This window comes from Corvus hawaiiensis, chromosome 20 (genome assembly GCF_020740725.1).
Source record: "Corvus hawaiiensis isolate bCorHaw1 chromosome 20, bCorHaw1.pri.cur, whole genome shotgun sequence".
Taxonomy (NCBI): domain Eukaryota; kingdom Metazoa; phylum Chordata; class Aves; order Passeriformes; family Corvidae; genus Corvus; species Corvus hawaiiensis.
The window spans coordinates 8330112-8349092 of record NC_063232.1 but is presented as its reverse complement, the minus strand read 5'-3'; the positions used below and the strand labels follow the sequence as shown (position 1 = coordinate 8349092).

General features: G+C 46.2%; 1 protein-coding gene across 2 annotated transcripts in view; it reads left to right on the top strand.

The window, feature by feature from the left end:
• The window catches only part of CASTOR2 (cytosolic arginine sensor for mTORC1 subunit 2), a 145493-nt gene that overhangs the window by 107801 nt on the left and 18711 nt on the right, over positions 1–18981 (top strand). For both annotated transcript variants that reach the window (XM_048324694.1, XM_048324695.1), the window contains 3 exons: positions 15857–16050; positions 16910–17042; positions 18342–18465. In XM_048324694.1, the coding sequence (XP_048180651.1) occupies positions 15857–16050; positions 16910–17042; positions 18342–18465 (451 nt within the window). The remainder of the gene's footprint in view (positions 1–15856; positions 16051–16909; positions 17043–18341; positions 18466–18981) is intronic.

Genomic DNA, 18981 nt, shown 5'->3' with positions numbered 1-18981 from the left:
CATCCCATCCCATCCCATCCCATCCCATCCGATCCCTCTCCCCATCTTCTCCTCACAGCTCTTGTAGCTGAGCATCTCTGTAAGCCTGGCTGCCTTGTCTGAACATAGGATCCTCCGTGTGCTGTTCCACCAGCTTGCCATCTTGGCATGAATGCCAGAGTGGGTTTTTTTTGTTTTTGAAAGAGATTCTTTGAATTCAAAACATAGCAAATTCCTGGCGGAGGCAGCTGATGGATTATGCTCTGTGAGGGCTCTGTGCCTGGGACTTCCTCTTCTGTGGTCCTTCCCTGACCTTCCAGCAACAGTGCCAAAAACCTGTTGTGGGTTACAGATCAAAAATGTGTAAGTAGAATAAACCAATTTGCTGGGGTCAAAAAGGGGACAAATGCTTCCGATGCCAACTCACATGTGTGGCCTGAAGACAAACTGTCTGTCTGATAAGCCTGCTACTCCCTGAAATGGGGCTGGTCAGGAGGAGAGTGCATAGCTGTGTGCTTACAGGCTCTCTAGAAGAGCATGTCTGGTGACGCACACAGCTACATTACACGTTTGTGTGCTAGTAGACCACCACAACCCAGCTGCTTCTTCCATCTGGAGGTTTCCCACTATAGATCATTCTGCTTTCCCTCCTACATTTTGGTTTTAGCTCTAATTTCCCACAAATAAGCCATCAGGGATTTCTTTACCACTCTCCTTCCCCTGAACAAAACTGCTTTCACAGGCTATTTTCACTTACGAAGTAAAGTGCTTGTTCAAAGGTCTGTGTGGGTGACTAAATGCTGTTTGCTTTCCAGTGTCAGTCCCTTTCCATATTTGTATTTATCTTGACTGTTCTGGAGAAACGGGGGGAAAATACATTTTCGCTTCAGAACCATCTTGACATAAGTGGATTTTGTGCCTGTTTCTTCCAAGGCTGTTTGCACTTATCCCAGGGTGGAAATAAAGATGTAAGATCCTGAGCTATCGTAATCCTGTTTGGGTGAACTGGCTGCCTCCAAAGTACGCTGCCTGGTGTTAAAAGCATCTCATTTTTAATTACTACTAATGCTGCTGTTTTGATGGCACTTAGCACTGGATTACCCAAAAGCCTGGCTGTCTCAGGAACACCAGTGTTATCCATAGGCAGTGCAGAGAGGACTCAGGTTTTCCCAAGCCTCATCCAACTCTGCAGAGGCAAGAAGAAACCCTTCTGTGTCCCGTTTGCTGCATTTGCAGCTAACCCTTCTATCCTGGTTGGTTTTATCCGTGGTTTCTAGCCTGTGCTCCACCTCCATCTCTCTGTATCCTGACGAAGGAAGCGCTGTGATGAAATGTTAATGCTCAGATTCTAGCTGTGAGCAGCAGCGCTTACATCCTGCTGTGTAATGTTCCTTGTCATGGGCTGCAGTGCTCGGTGGCTGAGGCAAGCTGCCTTCCCTTCCCTCCCATGCCAGCTGCTCTGCAGGCCTTGCCACAGCTCTGGCACCGGGCTGTGGGGAGCTGTGCTGGGCATTGCTCCTGCCTTCCCCAGCTCCCAGCACTAAATACCTGGTGTGCTCTATCTCTGATGCTCCTTATCGGCTCCAGGTTTGTTTGCTTGCATAATTCTCTCAGTGCCTCATCAGATTAGCATGATTTCAAAGTGTTAAGAGCATCAGTGCCTCAAAGAGTTTTGCAGTAGCTTGCCTTGGCCTCAGATTAGATGCAGACATAATAATAATAACAGAAAATAGAATATAGAATAATAGGAAACTGTTTGGGTAAAGATGGTTTTCTTTTCTTCCTGGATTAATAATAGAAACATGGAGACCTGTTGGAAAGGAGCAGGGTTTTCTCATGTAGTTGCTTTAATCCTAGCTGTGTCTCTGATGTCTGACTCTTTCATGGGTTCACGTTCAGGAGCAGCGGAGAAAGTCCCCATATCCCATAGCAAAAGCCACATGTGCTTCTCCAGGTCATGGGAAGAGAAGGGCATTCCTGTTTACTCCTGTGGTTGGGGAAAAAGGCCCATCTGAGCAATGTCTCATTTCTCCTGGATGTTTGGAGATGTGATTTGTGTAAAGAAGGGCTGTGAAAGAGGTTACACTGGAGCCAGCCACCGTCATCCCTGCTTCCCTGCCTCCCTCCTTCTCTGAGAGCAACAGTAAAGCATGCTGCATGTATGTGAGTGCTATGTCAGCACACAGGAAACAATGAGATCTTCCTGTTCCTGATAGGAATAAGCAGACCAGTATCTTCATAACATCCCAAATGACAAAGGTGTGCGTGCTGCTGAAGACCATGGTTGGAGACAGCCACCCAGCCCCTGTGAGGATGCTCACTCCTCTGAAGGGAGCTGGTCCTGAGCCTGGTCACAGACCTGGACGCAGCCCTAACCAAGCTGATGCCTGCCTGAAGTGTTGAGTGGCCAGTTTGCACCTTGTGCCCTCCCACCTCTCACAGGGAGGATCGGCTTACAGAGTATTTTTGCCTTGCTTGGAGTGCTGGGTACAGCAGAAAATAGGCTGATAGTATAACTAGGGAGATACCTGCTGAAAAGAAAATGTGTGCTCTGCTTTCCATGTTCAGGCCATACATCCATTCCCAGGATGCAGTCTCAGCCCCTCCACCTCCCTCTGTCCCCCATTTGCGTGGTTGCAAAAGTATCCAACAGCCACATTCACACGGTATCTTGGGCTCAGCCAGCGCCAGGCATTGACTTTTCTATCCAGAAAGATTTATTGTTATTCCTGCTTGTTCTCACCCTTCCCTCACCATCTCCCTTAAAATTCCCACCCCTCAGCTTGCTGAATAATTTCAAAGTGCTAATTGCCCTGCACTGCGGCTGATCCATTGATCTGGAACACAAACAGTCTCAAGGTAATTTTCCATCTGAGCCAGTCTGGGGCTTGTGCAAGTGCTGATGTTTGTTTCCTTGTTTTTTTTTAATTTCCTGCAAAGAAAAGCTTTTGTGTTGCTCTCCACAAGATGCCTGTGCCTCTGGCTCAGCCAGTGGCTGCTCTGTAAGGCCACGTGGGGCTTGAGGAAAATTGACACTAACAGTACCCAATTCTGTGTAATTGAAGTCTGTGGGTGGAAATTGATAATCCTGCTCCGTCATTTTGTGTCCCTCTATCAAAACTGTCAGCCTAGTCCTTGAGGTATATCAGGTAGCTTTATTGCCCATCTTTAGTCCTGCATTTGGGACAGACAGGGAGCAACTCAGACTCTTTGTCCAGTTATAAAAATACTTGTTCTGCTAGATAAATACTTGGAGGCAGAGGTTGCTGGGGTTTCACATCTCTGAGGATTCAGACATCCCCGATCACAAAACAGCTGACCACAAAATCCAGCACTGGGTCACTACTGGCCGCTGGGAAGTGCATCCTGTACAGCAGAGAGTTAATTTTCCTATGGCCATTGCTTCCAGCAGCCTCAGCAGAAGCTGTGTCTTTGCAGGGTTTGATCCGAGGGGCGGGGGTGTGTGATGATGTAATGTTACCAACTCCCTGTGCTGGTGGGAGGAGGTGAGGTAAAAAATAAACTCATCTGCATTCATTTCTCTCTCCAGCTTGTATGCACTGGTTCGGTTTACCTGGAAGACTTGCTTTCATATTTTTAAATAAAATCAGTGGTTGTTTTTCTTGCCCAGGGTAAGGCTGGTGTGGCAGCACTGGTGCAGAGCAGGACAGGGCCAAAGGGAGCACCCCCTCCCGTGCTGGCAAGGCTGCACCCTGCATGCAGCCCTTTGGGGCAGGGGCGGGATGAGCTGTGCAATCCCATTTCTGGAGGCAGTCTTGTCTGCAGGTGGTGTGTGCATGTAAGTAGAAATGAGTAGTAGTTGTCTACCCCTGAATTACAAGTAGATTTTGAAAAACATAACACCTATCTCCCTCCAGAAAAGCAGCCTGTTCACAGAGTCAGATAAGTTGCCTGTGCCTCAGACCCCTTTGGATGAAATGCTGCAGGCTGAGTCAGAAGGGACAGCTTTAAGGTGGCATGTAACCAGGCAGAGGGGTTGGAGGGGAGAGAGAGTCAGTGGCATTATTTGCAGTCCTTGCCTCTTTCCAGGCTGGCTGGTAGATCCTGTCTGTCTCACAGAGCTGATGCTTTGGCAGGAGGGGAAGGTTCACTCCCAGTAACATCTCTCACACCATGCCTTTGAAGGGGTGCTGGCTGGAGTAACTCAGCCATTGCGTTAAGGACTTCATCTGTAGAAGAGGAGGATCTGCCTGAGTTAGTGTGTGCAGCCCTTACAGTTGTATATTTGGCTTTTCAGAAATGGCAGATTGATGACACCTCTGGAATAATTTGGCACCTCCCAGCCAAGGAAAGATTTTCCCAGTTCAGTCACAGTACTGAATATCCCCTCTGTCCATCCACAAATTCACAGATAGAGTAGGAAAAGGGAAGTGGAAAGACATCTCACCATTTGGAAACTGAGCTGCTGTGAATCCTTTTCCCAGCATCACCCCATGTCACCTGGATGCTTGGCACTGTCAGGGGATGGGAACACATCAGAGCTCAGCTGGCCTGCACAGATGGCATCTGGGAAGGGTCCTGGTTTTTTATGATGATGGGCTCAGATGACAAGAAGACAAAAGGAGTAATTCTTGTGGTGGTGATGGGTTGGGTAGCCAGCCCAGATTTCTCTCAGATTTGTCCACAGATGTGCAAATATGTCTGCACTGTCCTGAAAGTCCCTTTTAAACTGATGTAATTATTTGAGTGGTGCTATGGATCCATTCTGTAGTCTCAGAGCAAGATGGGAATACCCCAGAAATGGACCTGTAATGGATAGCTGTTACTGGACACTATTGGAACTGCCTCTGGTCTGACTCGGTGTGGTGAGTGTTGTGTATCCAAGAACATCTCCAGGAGGGAAGTCTTCTTCTCCACATCCTTTAACTGGAACAAGGGCAGGCAGGCATTTAAGCAAAACAGCTTCAAAAGTTGGAGATCTTGATGTTTTCATGTAAAGTTAATGAATGTTAAAAATGACATTTCTTATTCATTTCCCTGCCTGAGGTCTGCCCGTGGTTCTGGACATGACCTAGGATGTACACAGGACTCTCACTGTGGCGGAACACAGGACTGCAGCAGCACTTCCAGGAACAGCAGTCTTGTGTACCCACCCAGGACACAGCTTCACCTGACTTTTCTGCTTGCCACAACCTTCATATCAGTCCCAGGTGAAGGACCACAGAGAGTCTGGAAGGCTTCCACAAGGCCAGGAGAAAATTATAGCAGCAAAATCCTTGCAAAACCGATACGCATACACTCATCGGGTACTAAATACTGGAAAGGAAAGGGAAAGGGAAAGGGAAAGGGAAAGGAAAAGGAAAAAGGAAAGGAAAGGAAAGGAAAGGAAAGGAAAGGAAAGGAAAGGAAAGGAAAGGAAAGGAAAGGAAAGGAAAGGAAAGGAAAGGAAAGGAAAGGAAAGGAAAGGAAAGGAAAGGAAAGGAAAGGAAAGGAAAGGAAAGGAAAGGAAAGGAAAGGAAAGGAAAGGGAGAAGGCACATCAGTTCTTGTGGGTCTTCAGAGATTTGTACTGGGTGCCTCTGATGAAGCAGCTTCAGCTGCAGCAGGTCTGGTAAATGTGCAGAAGAACATGCCACTGCTTGGGTATGGGGTTAGTGCAGGACAGGCAGAGACTCTTGGTGGTGTTTCTGGCCTCTGCCTATAATAGTGCAGCACTTGGTGGTTGTTGAACTCAGCTCTTTGTTGAGTCAACACCGGGATGCTAATTCTTTGCTTGAAGGTGGGGAAGCTGAGGTTTGGAGGAATATATGCTGATTTTAAAGGAAATACATTGTGTTTCATATGGTTGAATATCTCTCTCCTGCAAGGGAAACTTGCTTTTCAAACACATTCTTTTCCCCTTGGGAATATCTGGCTTTTCTTTAATCTGGCTGCTGTCCAGATGAAGACCAAGGAGTCACTTTTTTTGGGTTTAGGTTGGAACCTAATGGAGAAAAAAGCAGCTGCTTAGATTTCTGCAGCCATTGCTGGTTTTCCTGCTTCAGAGGGATAGGAGAGGTGTGGACACCCCTCAGCTCACTGTCACAGGCACTGCTGGGGATGGTTCTGAGGTGCCACCCTGCTGCAGACACAGGAGGCTTAGGGAAAACAGTGTGAAATGGAAATACCAGCACACAAGTAAAGCAGAGCTCCTTCCTTTAAGTGCACAAGGGTAGCTGGCCAGATCACACCTCCTGAGCTTAATTTTGGTGCTATTACTGTAACACCCAGGAGCCACAATGCTCTGTGATGCCAGTATTTCACATACTTATTTAGTGCAAGAGAGAAGGACTTTGGCAACCAAATATTTAATGTGAAAGGGAAGCACAGTTATGGGAGAGGATGTGATATGCTCAAGGTCTCACCTCACAAGCTACTGACACTCAAGACAGGTAAGTCATATCTTGTGGGGCCAGACCACTGTGATGGACTCAGAGCATCCATTTGCAGCCATTGCCACTGCCCCAACATTCCTGCACGTGGATTGTCTGTCTGGCAGAAACAAGGCACGTGTGAAACAGCCTGCAGCTCTACTTAAACATCAAAGCCAGAAGCCAGCTGGGCAAGGAGTATAAAAAAGTCTGGAGGAAGGAGAGAAAGGCTGCACAGAAATTGTGCATTTATGAATGCAGCACATTTCTTGCCTCTGCTGCTTACAGTCAGCAAGAGCAGCAGAGAGTATTAATCTGGCTTTTGCTGCTTTTTGCATTCACAACAGGCTTCAACAATAATATTCACTTTATTTTAGCTCTTCTCCAGAAATAGGCTTTTCAGTTTCTTCTGCTTGCCTGTATTCGTGCAGTAGAGAGATCCTGAACAGCTTCTATTAGGTAAAAGTCACTGGTTTTTCCAATCCCAGTGGTGTGCCAGGTGTCTTGGATTGCTGGAACTAGCCCAAATTCCTGTCTGCACCCTTAACTGGGAAACAGGGATGGGGATGAGCAGGGGACTCCAGACGTGTAAATAGATCAGTCAGCCACATGGCGTCATCTCTGCTCTGTACAAATACAGTTGAGGACATGCTGAGCAAAAAAAAAAATTTAATTAGCACATGCTCCTTCGCCAGCTCTGGAACTAGCATAAATACATTCCCACTTCTGCTGCTTTTAGCAGACTAGCTACTAAACTTTCTAGGACAGTGCCATACCTCAGGATTTGCCTCATCTCATTCCTCAAAATCTACGAAGGCTGCGTGTCCATGCCAGCAGAGGTGAGGATCCCTTTAGCATCTACTGAGAAAGTGGTGCCTGTGTTCCTAGATAGGTAAAGAGAACCAACACCATACTGTGGTAGAAGCAAAGAGGGAGAAATATAGTCTTCAGCTTGCCTAATTCCCGCAATTAGAAGCTTTCAAACAGAAACAGAACACACAGATGTTCGCAGAAGGATTGCAAAGCCAAAAGAGGGCAGGCCCCCTCTTGGGCCCTTCTTTTATTCGGAGAAGGGAAAGGGGCGGACTGGGGGCGGACCCGGGGTGAGCGGCCAGTCAGACACTGCTGGAGAGTTTGAGTTACATTCGGTTTTGCCCGCGCTTGGAACAAAGGAGTTCAGAACACATGGCAGAGGCAAGGCCTGGCTTGTCTTGGGGAGGGGGAAGGAAAGCTCGGAACAGGCAGCAACACCATGCTGTCCTCCTCCATTATCCCAAGGCATGGATGTTGTGCCTGGGATGTCTTTGTAATTGTACCATTAGTGGTAAAAATACAGATTTCTCCATCTTTGAACATGACAAATCCAGTGCTTTCCTGTCAGACTTTCCTATCTCATGCAGATACATGGGCAGATGTATAACAGTGGAGAAGCTTTACAGCAGTGTAGTCTCCCTTCCCTAAATTTTTTTATAAAGGCCTTGCTTGGGAGCTGCTGGATCATAGTGCCTGCAGAAATAGTTGTGGTCTGGGGCATAGTGAATGGGATAGTTGAGGAAAAGTAGGTACTTTACATAAAACGTTTCCATCTGTTTCAGAATATTCACTTGCTCCTGCAAACTGTTTACATGGACAGTGAAGCTTCAATGAAGATGGCTGAGATTATATAGTGTCTGCTGTAGCTTCTGAGGTGGCTGTAAATACCCAGTGTTAAATCCCTTGATGTGTTAGCAGTCATTTCTCTCTCTTTGAGAACAGGGCTTGAAAAAATGCCCCAATTGACCTCAAGTGCTCTTTGAAGCAGATTTTTGAGTCTACTAATTTTTATAAAATAAAGGTGGGATTAATGTGTTTATGATTTCCCTCTAGTAAAGGGCTTAGAGGACTCCCTTCTGTGTGATTAATAACAGTGGTTTCCATTAAATGGACATAGGACCCAGAGCCACATGTGTAATTCCCTGTGTATGTAATATGTCCTATTCACATGAATAGTTGAAAATTCAAAATGGTTATTGTACCAGGTGGAGCTTGAATTGAATTGTCAGGACAACATGAGAAAATTGCACTGAGTACATTCACCCATCCTACAGTGTAAATCCATAAATAGCCTTTAGTGTTAATTACTCCATAAATTGAAAGAAAATCTGTAACAGGAGACAAGGACTAGTACAAATAAATGTCATGCAAGAAGTGAGGGAAGATGCACTGCTTGAAGTTGCTTTGGGAATGCTCCTAGGAGGCGTGGGTCTGGGGAGAGCTGGTCTGTTCTGGATGCTCTGAGACAGCTGCTCAGAGCTCAGGGAGAGGGACTTTGACAGACTCAGGGTGCTTGCTTTTCCCTAGAGTGCGTTCTTGTTTGCTTACTTCTGGTTTTCATTTTCTTTCTTTTCCTCTGTCTGTTTGTCTGTTTGCCTTTTATGTTCTTGATAGTGGAAATTAAGAGACCTTTGCTTTTCAAACCTACCTAATTATCCCTGGAATAGCACTAGCACAAACAGCTTCCTCCCTTAGAGTCAAAGCAAAGATGCTCAAAGAGGCCAGAACAAAACTTCCCAGTCCCTTCCATTCTAACCTGTTTTTAGAAATTCAAATCTTTGGGCAGGAATTTTCTATGCTGCTTTGAGTTAGCTGTGAAATGCTTCAGTTGTGAGATGTATATAAACATTCGCTGAACAGGTCAGCTGGTTCTTGAGAGCAAGATTTAGAAGAAATAGGTGGTTTGTATCCACTTTATGGGTAGGAAACTGAGGCACAGAAACATTGAGGCCAGATATATATAAAATGTCAAGCTGTTACTTCCTCACTACAGAGTGCGTGAGTTTATGAACTTAACAATGTTCTTTTGACAGTTGTGTGAGTAGGATAATACCTAAATAGGAAATGAGATGACAAGTTTCACAGCTTCCATGTTAAGGGTATTTGGAATAAAAAAAACCTCTCAGTTTTGCATGCTCTGTTAGGAGAAAGTGTCAGAAGCACAGAAGCACAAAGTTAGAGGTGGCAAGGTTCCGACTGCCTGTGGATCCAGTCCTACAGAGGTGCCCAGGCAGATGCCCAGGTGCATCAGGAGGAAATCTGAGATGCACAAAGAGCAATAAAAGAGACATAAATTAAAGTTTGAGTCTACTAATTTTTGTAAAATAAAGGTGGGATGAATCTGTTTGTCTTTCCCTCCAGTAAAGGGCTTAGAGGACTCCCTTGTCTTCTGTCCCTGTCGCTGTGATCCTGGAGAAACCTGCTGTCATATTTGCTGATAGCACTCGGTATCTAATGGACATGTGGAGGTTTAAAAATCCCTGCCATGCACTGGATGTCTCACTGCCGGCTCATGTGTGTGAGCCTGAGCCCAAAGGCGCTGCAGGCAGAGAGGCAGTGCTGGAGGCACTGCGCTCCTCATGTCACAAGTCATGTTTGCAGGGCTGACTTCTGTTCCTGCCTCTGGCACAGCATCTCTGGTTGCCCAGAGAGGTGGTGGATGCCCCGTCCCTGGACACATTCAGAGTTGGGTTGGACAGGACTTGGAGCAAACTGCTCTAGTTGAAGACATCCCTACCCATTGCAGGAAGGTTGCACTAGATGGCCTGTAAAAGCAAGGAATGTGGCATTCTGCAGGAAAAACTTCTGTGCTTCCAGAGTAGCAAGGACCAGAACACACAAAGCTGGACATTGGGCCATTGGACCAACTTTAGAGCTCTTTCTGGATTTTAGCACACTATTGAAACTGATAAATAAATATCTTTATCCTGCTTTAACCCCTTTCACACAGCTTTCTGGAAGTGAGAAGCAAGAGTACTCAATTTCCCAACATTAAAGGAATGTTCACTTCGCCTGATTTCTCAAAAGAAACGAGATTCAGGTGTTACCTTCCACCCACTCTCCCTTCAAGATTTTGAGCTCATGTAGCCAGTTTCCACAGTGCCTGCAAGAATAAAAAGTTTCCTGAGCAGAGATATCCAGGTCAAACACGTGTGTTTTATGCAGATGTCAGGGAAACTACACCAGTTGGGTGTTGGCAGTGGGCTCTGGGCATCTTAGCTCCCTGCTGGTGGTTGGGGCATGGCACACTCACCCAGCAGCTCCCACCTGCCACACCCAGTGGCCTCTCCAGGCCCTCCAGTGTGGTGAGGCTGACAGAGAAGTCAGAAAGATGCCTAGGCTTTGGATCAGGCTTTACAACCTCGGATAATCCCTCGCTTCGTTTTAAGATGGGATTTTAAAACTGCAGAGCAATGAAAAGCTTCGACTGGGGAGTGGGAAGAGAACCTTTAATAAACATGAAGATCCTATTAAATACACATATACACATAAACTGTGTTGCCACTTGGCAGCAGTGGGTGACAGCTCTCCCAGTTTATTGTGACTTCTGCAGTTGGCAGCACTTTTATTTTTAATGACTTACCATTGGAGTCCTGTTACTGCAGGAGCCTCTTCCTCTATCTTTTAAATGCAAGCCAGAGTCTAGCTGCCATTTTTGCAGAAGGAAACTATAAAAGCTGAAATTAAAACAGTGTAAGGTTTCTAAAGCCAGAAGGCTGGTCAGAAAATCCACAATATTTTTTATTTTCATTATTTTTTAATATTCGGAGTTAACTGTGGATGCAAATGTAAGCCTCATAATGATGATGAATCAAATGAGCAATTGGTTCATTCAGAGCACCAGAACAAACTGGGGAGTAGCACATCACTCAGAGCACTCTGCTGTGATGTAAAAATTTGTGTGCTGGGTGAAGATAAGTGCTTAGGAGATGATCTAACATACCACACCGAAGGAACAAACCAGCTGAGGGTCTTCATTTCTCTCCAAGCACTACGATAAATCCATCATTTATCTACAGTTTCACTTGGAAGCTGAGAGGTGTCCTGAAGTGGGTATCTGATTGCCATAAAGTTGGAAGAGCCCACAGAAAACAGCTCACAAGGTGTCTTTGTGGAGGAAGGGAGTTAGCAGCGCATTGAACAGGATTCATCCAGCTATCAGTGTGGCTAGGTGAAATGCATTTCTGTTGTGGAACTGTGCATTTTCCAGTTATTTCCCCCTTAACTATAACTTTTTCATGAGAAGTGTGAACCCATTTAAACTAGGTACAGAAAGGGGAAAAAAGTTCTGGTGGTGTTGCCCTTTTCAGAGCATTTTGCACGTTTTCCAGTGTCCTTTTGGGGAGGTGGGGCTCTCTCCCAGTGCTGTGCCTCCTGCTGTGCAGGGTGTTTGAAACTGAGGGGTCTTCAGGGTAGAAAATGTAGACAGAAAAAAATGTTGTTTTCCTAATGTTGTGCAGACTGGTACTGTCAGACTGACTCTTTGGTCAGGGTTGTAAACCAGGAGATCTTCCTTCCCTGCTTTTCTGTGACTTCCTTGGCTGCTTGCAGAGACCCTTGAGCTGGAATGTCGTCATCATCCCAGCAAGGATAGTTTAGGAGTGTCACATGGAGCACCAGCTCACAGTACTTACAGCGGCAGCAATTCAATCGTATTTGGGTTTCAGCCAATGTTTGTCCTCGTTGGCAATGGTATTGATTATTGGAGCTCAGGAGCCAATCATGGCCGATATGATACTCACTACCTCACATCCCAGGCTGACATGTGTTAGGGAGGCTGCTCTACTTCAGCTGGGGCTGCCAAATGGGCCAGTGAGGCTGTGGACAGACTCCATACCTTGTAAGTCACCTGTGCTGTGAATAAGCAGTTACGCCCTAAGTGTTATTTGACATGTTGGCTGGGTTTGGTTTGCACAGGGACTGGCATTAGTTTGATACCTGTGCCAATGGAGAGCAGCCCCACAGTTTGTGGAGCCCACCAGCACTTGGTACCCAGCACTGCATTGCCAGAGCAAATCATCCTGGACTATCACAATGATCACATCTTGTTGAGACTGTGGTGTTCGATGCCAGAGACCATGGATGGAATGACAGCTTGAGTCTGGAAGCCTGCTTTTCCAGACTGTGGTAGTTGTCATGTTGGGCAGCAAATGATGGTTACAGAGCCTGCAGGCAGCTGGTGCCTTCTGCTACCAGCTCTGCAAAGCCTTACACAGCAAAACCAGAAAAATCTTAGGGCTTCATCCCAATGAAAGGTCAAAATGAAAACCCTGATTATAGTAAACTAAGCCCACATCTCTGACCTTTTGGAGTCTTTCTCAGCTAGAGTTGAGATATCCTCCATGATCAGAAGTGGGAGTGACTGCACTCTGATAAACCAGTTGCAAGAGAATCTTGAGAGCCCAGCAGAGAAATTTCTGTCCGGTGGGAGGACAAGGCATGTGACAATGCTGAAGCTGTGGGGGCCTGGAGCTCTGTTCTCCTGTGGGGAAAGTGGTGTCAGTGGTGAGTTGGTACTGAAACATGGGCAATTCCTCATTTTGCTCTTTATTTATTACCTTATTCTGCCTCGCTGAGTCTGCGCTAATGTTACAACTGGTGGTTTTGGCTCTCTTTGGGTTTACAGCATTCAACAGCTTCCTGGCAAAGCACCATCCCACATGGCTTATTGAACACTATTTAGATGAATTTGTTGAACCTTCAGCCTGGGTTTGTTTCATTAAAATTTGGGCTGTACTTTTCCATCTGGTTGCCTAGTGGAAACAGTGTCCAAAATTGGTATTTCAATCACTTCCTATATATTTTTCCAAGTTAATTGAATCATAAGAAGCAGGTTACTTAAGTGAATGGAGTGGCCTTTGTCACACATCATAGGGCCTGTTAAACACATAAACCCAAAATTTATTAACACTTCTGAGTAATTACAAGTGCAATGAGCAAATCAGCCTGCCTTCCCCCTGAGGAGAGCTTGATGAGGTCTTCTTGGGGCAGCTCATCCAGCGCGGCTGCTGTTGGAGTGAAACGGGATAATGCCTCTGTCCACCATGAAATACTGCATCTTCCATCACATCCCTGGCCCAAAATTGTGTTTGAACTGATATTTAATGAACTGCAGTCCTTGTCACCTGTACAAAGCGCAAATGTCATCTACTGTGTTTATAGAAAGGGAAATGAGTTTTGCTCTCACTGCCACTAGTGAGTCATTAGTGGACTTGAGCACACCTGGGATGTGCCCACTGCAGGTGGGATCAGTTGGTGAGAACAGGACCCTGAAGCATATGTAGCTCAGCAGCAGTTGTTTTGAGCCCTAGCTTCTCCATGCCAGGTGATGCAGGAAGCTTGGGTTTAGAGGTGCTTTTCTGATGCAAAGGGCTGATGAGAAAATGGTATTTTTTTGCAATAATTTGCTGCAAGTAACTTGCACTGGTCTCTCTGACATAACATGCTGGTGATTAATGTACAAACTCACCCCCTCTCCCTGGTGTCTAGTTTTCATTCCAGTAAGCTCTGATTATTAAAAAAGAAACATTGGCTTATGAAGCTAAACATCAAAATACAGAAGCAGAAACCTCAGTACCCCCACTGTTTGCAGTGTGTTTGCTCAGGGTTGTTTTCATGCCACACACAATTGAGGTTATTGAGGAGAGCAAAATGAATAGTGTTTGTTATTCAGTTCATTTTGGGTTTTCAGTGCTGTCAGTGTCTCAGGGAAGTGGTGCCTGAGGATTCAGAGAGGGTGAGGTTAGGAATTTATTACACGGTGTCTGAGGCTGTACAGAAACAACTCCCAAAGGTCTCGCTGAAGGAGAAAGAAAGGATACTGCATGGAGGAGCCAAGAGTGTGTGGACATGGGGACATGTGAGCACTTGCCTACAGTACCAGAGTGCTGACTGCGAGAGCAGTGATGCTGGGGTTTATGCTTTCAGACTCCTGGGCTGCATCTCACCTCTGAGCTAAGTGTATAGGCCTCCCCTAGGATGTCTACTGTGTCCTTGCTGGCTGGATCTGCATCTGAGATCAGGTTCCTTACACCAAGTAGATTTAGCTGGGATTATGCATTTGTTCGTTGGGATCTGGATCTCACCTGTTTGTTTCTATAATTTGCCAAACAAAAATCTGAAGTCCAGAGAATCCTAGAGCAGTGTATGCCTTCATTCCAGAGTCTGCATCTGGTTTTCTGGGCTGTCAGTAGATTAAGGGTTTTTTAAAACAGTTAATAATTTGCATTAAATGGTTAGCTGCAGATTTTTAACTACTCAACCACAACAGATTAGAAGCAAGTGGAATGGAATTATTCTTAGTATTTTCCATTTCCAAAGTAATTTGCTTTATCTTAGTATGTGCTTACCTTGCAATCCTAGTATATGTGTTACACCATCCATCCCTTGCAGAGCTGTGTGGCTCTTATGCTTTAGAGATGGAGGCAGGAGCCCACAGATGCATACTGTGCCTGCTCTGCATCTTCAAAGACTAGTGATAGTGCCCAGGCTACTCTGTCAACCTCATCTCAAGTCCAGGAGTACAAAATTTGGGTTTAGATTAGAGTGGGAAAATGGAAACAAAAGAGGACAGAACAGCTTGAGTAAAATGTTTGGAGAAATTGTATGATAGAGATTTAAATCAAAGACCAATGTGCTGCTTTGAAAGTAAACCAGTGGGAGAATCTCCATAGAATTACCTTGAGAGCGATTTCAGGTTGGAGTTATAATTTAATAGAAAGATTACAATAAATGCAATGATACACAGAAGACTTCAACAAAGAGTACAACCTGGCACCCTGTTGGTCAGGGTGCTGATTGCAGTCCTTTCAAGTGATGGTTGCAGTCAAAAGCAGTGGTCCTTTGGAAGTTCTGATCCTCTGGATCCGTTCAGTGGTGGTGATGCTGGTGTCCCAAGCCCACAAACCTCAAGATTATATACGCTCAGGTTCAGGCAGGAATGCTCAGTACCTCCCCCAGGGCAGGGAGTTTCACAATGGAATGATGTCATACCGTGAGTCATAGGATATTTTTTGAGAGTTCTTGATGGTTGAAGTTACAGCTCCTATTCTGGTGGTGCCCATTGAGGCCCATTAGCAGAGATGACCCCCTTCAGGATGGGTGTGACTGTGCTGGTACTTCCCCAGAGGGGAGTTACCACAGCTGAGTCATTGGTGTGAAGAAGAAACACTACCCTGCCTCGAAGGATTTGCCTCTTCTCCCTTATCTCATTTAACACCCAGCTGATAGCCTGAGGTGTCAGGTGTGCAGGAGTGTGCTGGGCAGCTCCTGCAAACGACCCATCATTAACAGTTTGTCAGGAATGATGTAGAGGGAAGTGGAATACACAGTTTGTTACTGCCCACACTGGCACTCTCCTTTTGTAACCAGGACGACCACAGGCTGTTTCCACTTGGGAAGGTCAACAGAGCTGGTCGCTGGTATCCAAGTGAATTGCTGAGTCTCCTGCAGTTCTCTGTGTTGTCCTTGACAATCTGTATGAATCCTGCCATGGCAATTGATGCAATCAGTACATGAAAGAGTGTCACAGTATGAGCCTGTGGAGCAGCATGGGAAGCCCAGGAGGTTGGCTGGATAAGGGGGCTCATCTCACTCCTTGTGCTGAGGTCTGTGCTAAGCACATACTGGCAGATAGTGGACCTGGCTCTCTCTGCCTCTAAAACAAACCTCTGTCCTCTGCTTCTATCTCTGCAGAGCTTCCTTCCTCGGAACACTTGAGCGTGGCCGATGCAACATGGCTTGCCCTCAACGTGGTGTCTGGTGGAGGTGGCTTCTCCAGCTCCCAGCCCATCGGAGTGACCAAAATTGCCAAGTCAGTCATAGCACCTCTAGCTGACCAAAACATCTCAGTGTTTATGCTCTCCACCTATCAGACGGACTTCATCCTGGTAAGAGGACGTGAGGGAACCAGGCAGAGTTATTGCCACCAGATGAAAGTTCAATTGGGCAATTCTGGGAACAAGTTGTCTGGGGAGTGGCAGAAGTACCAGTCTGCTTTCCCCAGAGCTCTGTCCCTTGTAGTTAGGCCCTCTGACAGGAGGAGCTTTTGCTATGGGATGAAGCATTTGTTGTCATGGGTTGTCTGGTGTCTAATAAGAGTGCTGAGCCCACACTACAGTCTCCTTGCAATGGAGATATTGGTAGCACTTCCCACCATCACTCAGACATTGCAATCCTAGTATATGTGTTATACCATCCATCCCTTGCAGAGCTGTGTGGCTCTTATGCTTTAGAGATGGAGGCAGGAGCCCGCAGATGCATACTGTGCCTGCTCTGCATCTTTGGTTTTCTGGAGGTTAGAGAAACACAGTGTCTGCTGTCAGGTTGGCTGGTGATGGCCAAGAGGCTCCATGTTTTGGGTACAGACAGGCAGTCTTTCTGTCTCACACACACGTGTGTGTGCATGCACACAAGACATAGCCTTATTTCCTGAGGAAACAAGACTGAAGAACAGGCAGTGCTGAGTTGTTGAAGGAATGATGAAAAACAGGTGAAGCATCTCCTGCTTAGAAATCTCCACGTTCTTTTTACAGTCGTAAAAGCACTTTGGTGCTTAATCCTACTGATACTCCCAGTGATATCACCAGGTGTGCTTCTTTTAAGATACACCTAGATGGTAACTATCTGCTGGCTCAAGCAGGAGTCATGTGTCCACTTTGCTGTGCACTGAAAGTATGTACCCTCCACTGCAGTGTTTTGTCATTTCTGGTGCACGCCATCACCAGATAATCCTGTTGTCACCTTCAGGTGCGTGAGCGAGACCTACCCTTCGTGATGCACACGCTGGCTGCCGAGTTCACCATCCTCAGAGTAGTGAATGGGGAGACAGTGGCTGCCGATGACTTTGGGATAACAAATGGATTTGTCAAACCAAAACTAGGTAAGGACCAGCACAGGCTCAGCTTGCCAGTGATTTGGTCTCCCTGGGTGGGGTGGAAGTCCTGCCTCCTAGCTTCCTTCAACATTTGGATGAATACTGTTGTAAGATGATAATCTTACAAGCCTATCCCAGTACAACCAAGGATTTGAGTAGGTTCTTAACTTTCTGAGCAGTGCTGGTAAGTTTGGCTGAATTTTGGCCTTCTAATGCTAGTTTCTCTAGAGGAGACATGCCTTTTGTAGGACAGAAGGTTAAAGTATAGTTCATTGTAGTTGCAAAAATAATGTTGTCTGTAGCCCATATTTCCACGCTTCAACATTCCAAAGGAAAATGGCTTTTCTAAAAGCTTGTTTTAAATATTGCAGTGGTGCACAGAGAAGATTGTTTTTCAACTTTCATACTTCAGTGCCAGTGAGGATCAAGGCCACAATGAGTCCAGGGCTGTAAAGAACCTTAGGATGTTTGCAGGCTAGAGGAACAAGCATCAAGCCAAAGGGTACAATCAGGAAAAGGAACAACTTATATACGTATGTTTACCTACAGACACGTGTGTAATTTTTTGCCCATAACCAGCCAAAGCAGGGATCAGTTATTATGAAATACCACTCACTTTCATCATTCAAGAGCTAACAATCACCTAGTTTAAAAAAATGAGTCTTAAAGAAAAAAAGCATCAAGGGCACACTGAAGCACATGTTGATAATGCACAGGTATGCAGTTTGCTGTGTTGCTCTGTTTACTAGTTCCATGTCTAAATGCTGGCTGCTTCTCAGCCACTGGCTGCAATGTGTTAGACAAACTGCAGTGTGGCAGCTGGTTTTTAATTTTTCAAGATATTATGGCAAAATAGGTCCCCAGAAATGAGGGAAAACCGGATGGACTGCTAACAACCACAGCTGGAGAAATGCCTTCCATAACCCTGCCTTTTAAATGGTGGAAGCCTGTATTTTTTTCCACTTTTCAGTTTCTCCTGGCACTTCCTTTAGCTTGCCCCTCACTCATGTGGATGCACCCAATGGCCTGAAAGCCCCTAGGAGCAGAGAGCTGGGCAGGGTATTCAAGGTAATACCACCCTATACCACAGGGAGATCAGCACAGGAGCAGATTGTCCACAGGCCCCTCATTCCCTGAGAGCCAACAGGGCTTCAGCAATGAGGCACTGCTTTATAAATACTGTGTTACAAATACAGCAGCTTTCTCTGTGGCTGCTGCCAGTGCATGGATAACACAGCTGATGAGACAGGAGTCTGCTGCAGATGCGGCTTCATAGTTGTCTGTGTGTGTGTGTGTCTCTTTCAGTTCAGAGGCCTGTCATTCATCCCCTTTCCAGTCCAAGTAATATGTTCTGCGTCACCAGCCTGGATCCAGATACCCTTCCCACTGTTGCTACACTCCTAATGGATGTCATGTTTTACTCCAATGGGTAGGTCCTGCAGGGAGATGGGCTTCCAGGAGAGGTGTGCCCAGAGTCTGGAGGCACAGATTTCCACTGCTTCTCTGGGGTGCCCTGGGATCTGCTGTGGCCTTGTGCTGCTCCAGTACTCTGCACTGAGGGAGGGAGGTTTCACAGGCTCAAGAGGGTTGTCCCAACAGGTGGAAGCCAACAGGTGATTGAGGGTGCCCAAAGACATCTGCTGGCTTTGGAAAACTGAGCATTTTCAGAGTGAAGGTGAGAGTAGCCGTGTGGTCAGTGTGCTGCATATCCGCACGGGGCCGGAGCATGTACGGCTGGCTGGATTGCTGCCCCTTGGTGGCTGTGGCTCCTGGCCCACAGCCTCTTGTGAGGGGACCTTGAGGCAGAGATGGAGAGTTTTGTCAATTGTGGGGACTGGATGGTTTTCCACCTGCAAAATAAAAAAAAATAAAATCAGGATAGTATGGCAGGACTCAGTGTCACTTCCTTAAGTCAGTGTATGAACGTTTCTGGTTTCACCGGCTA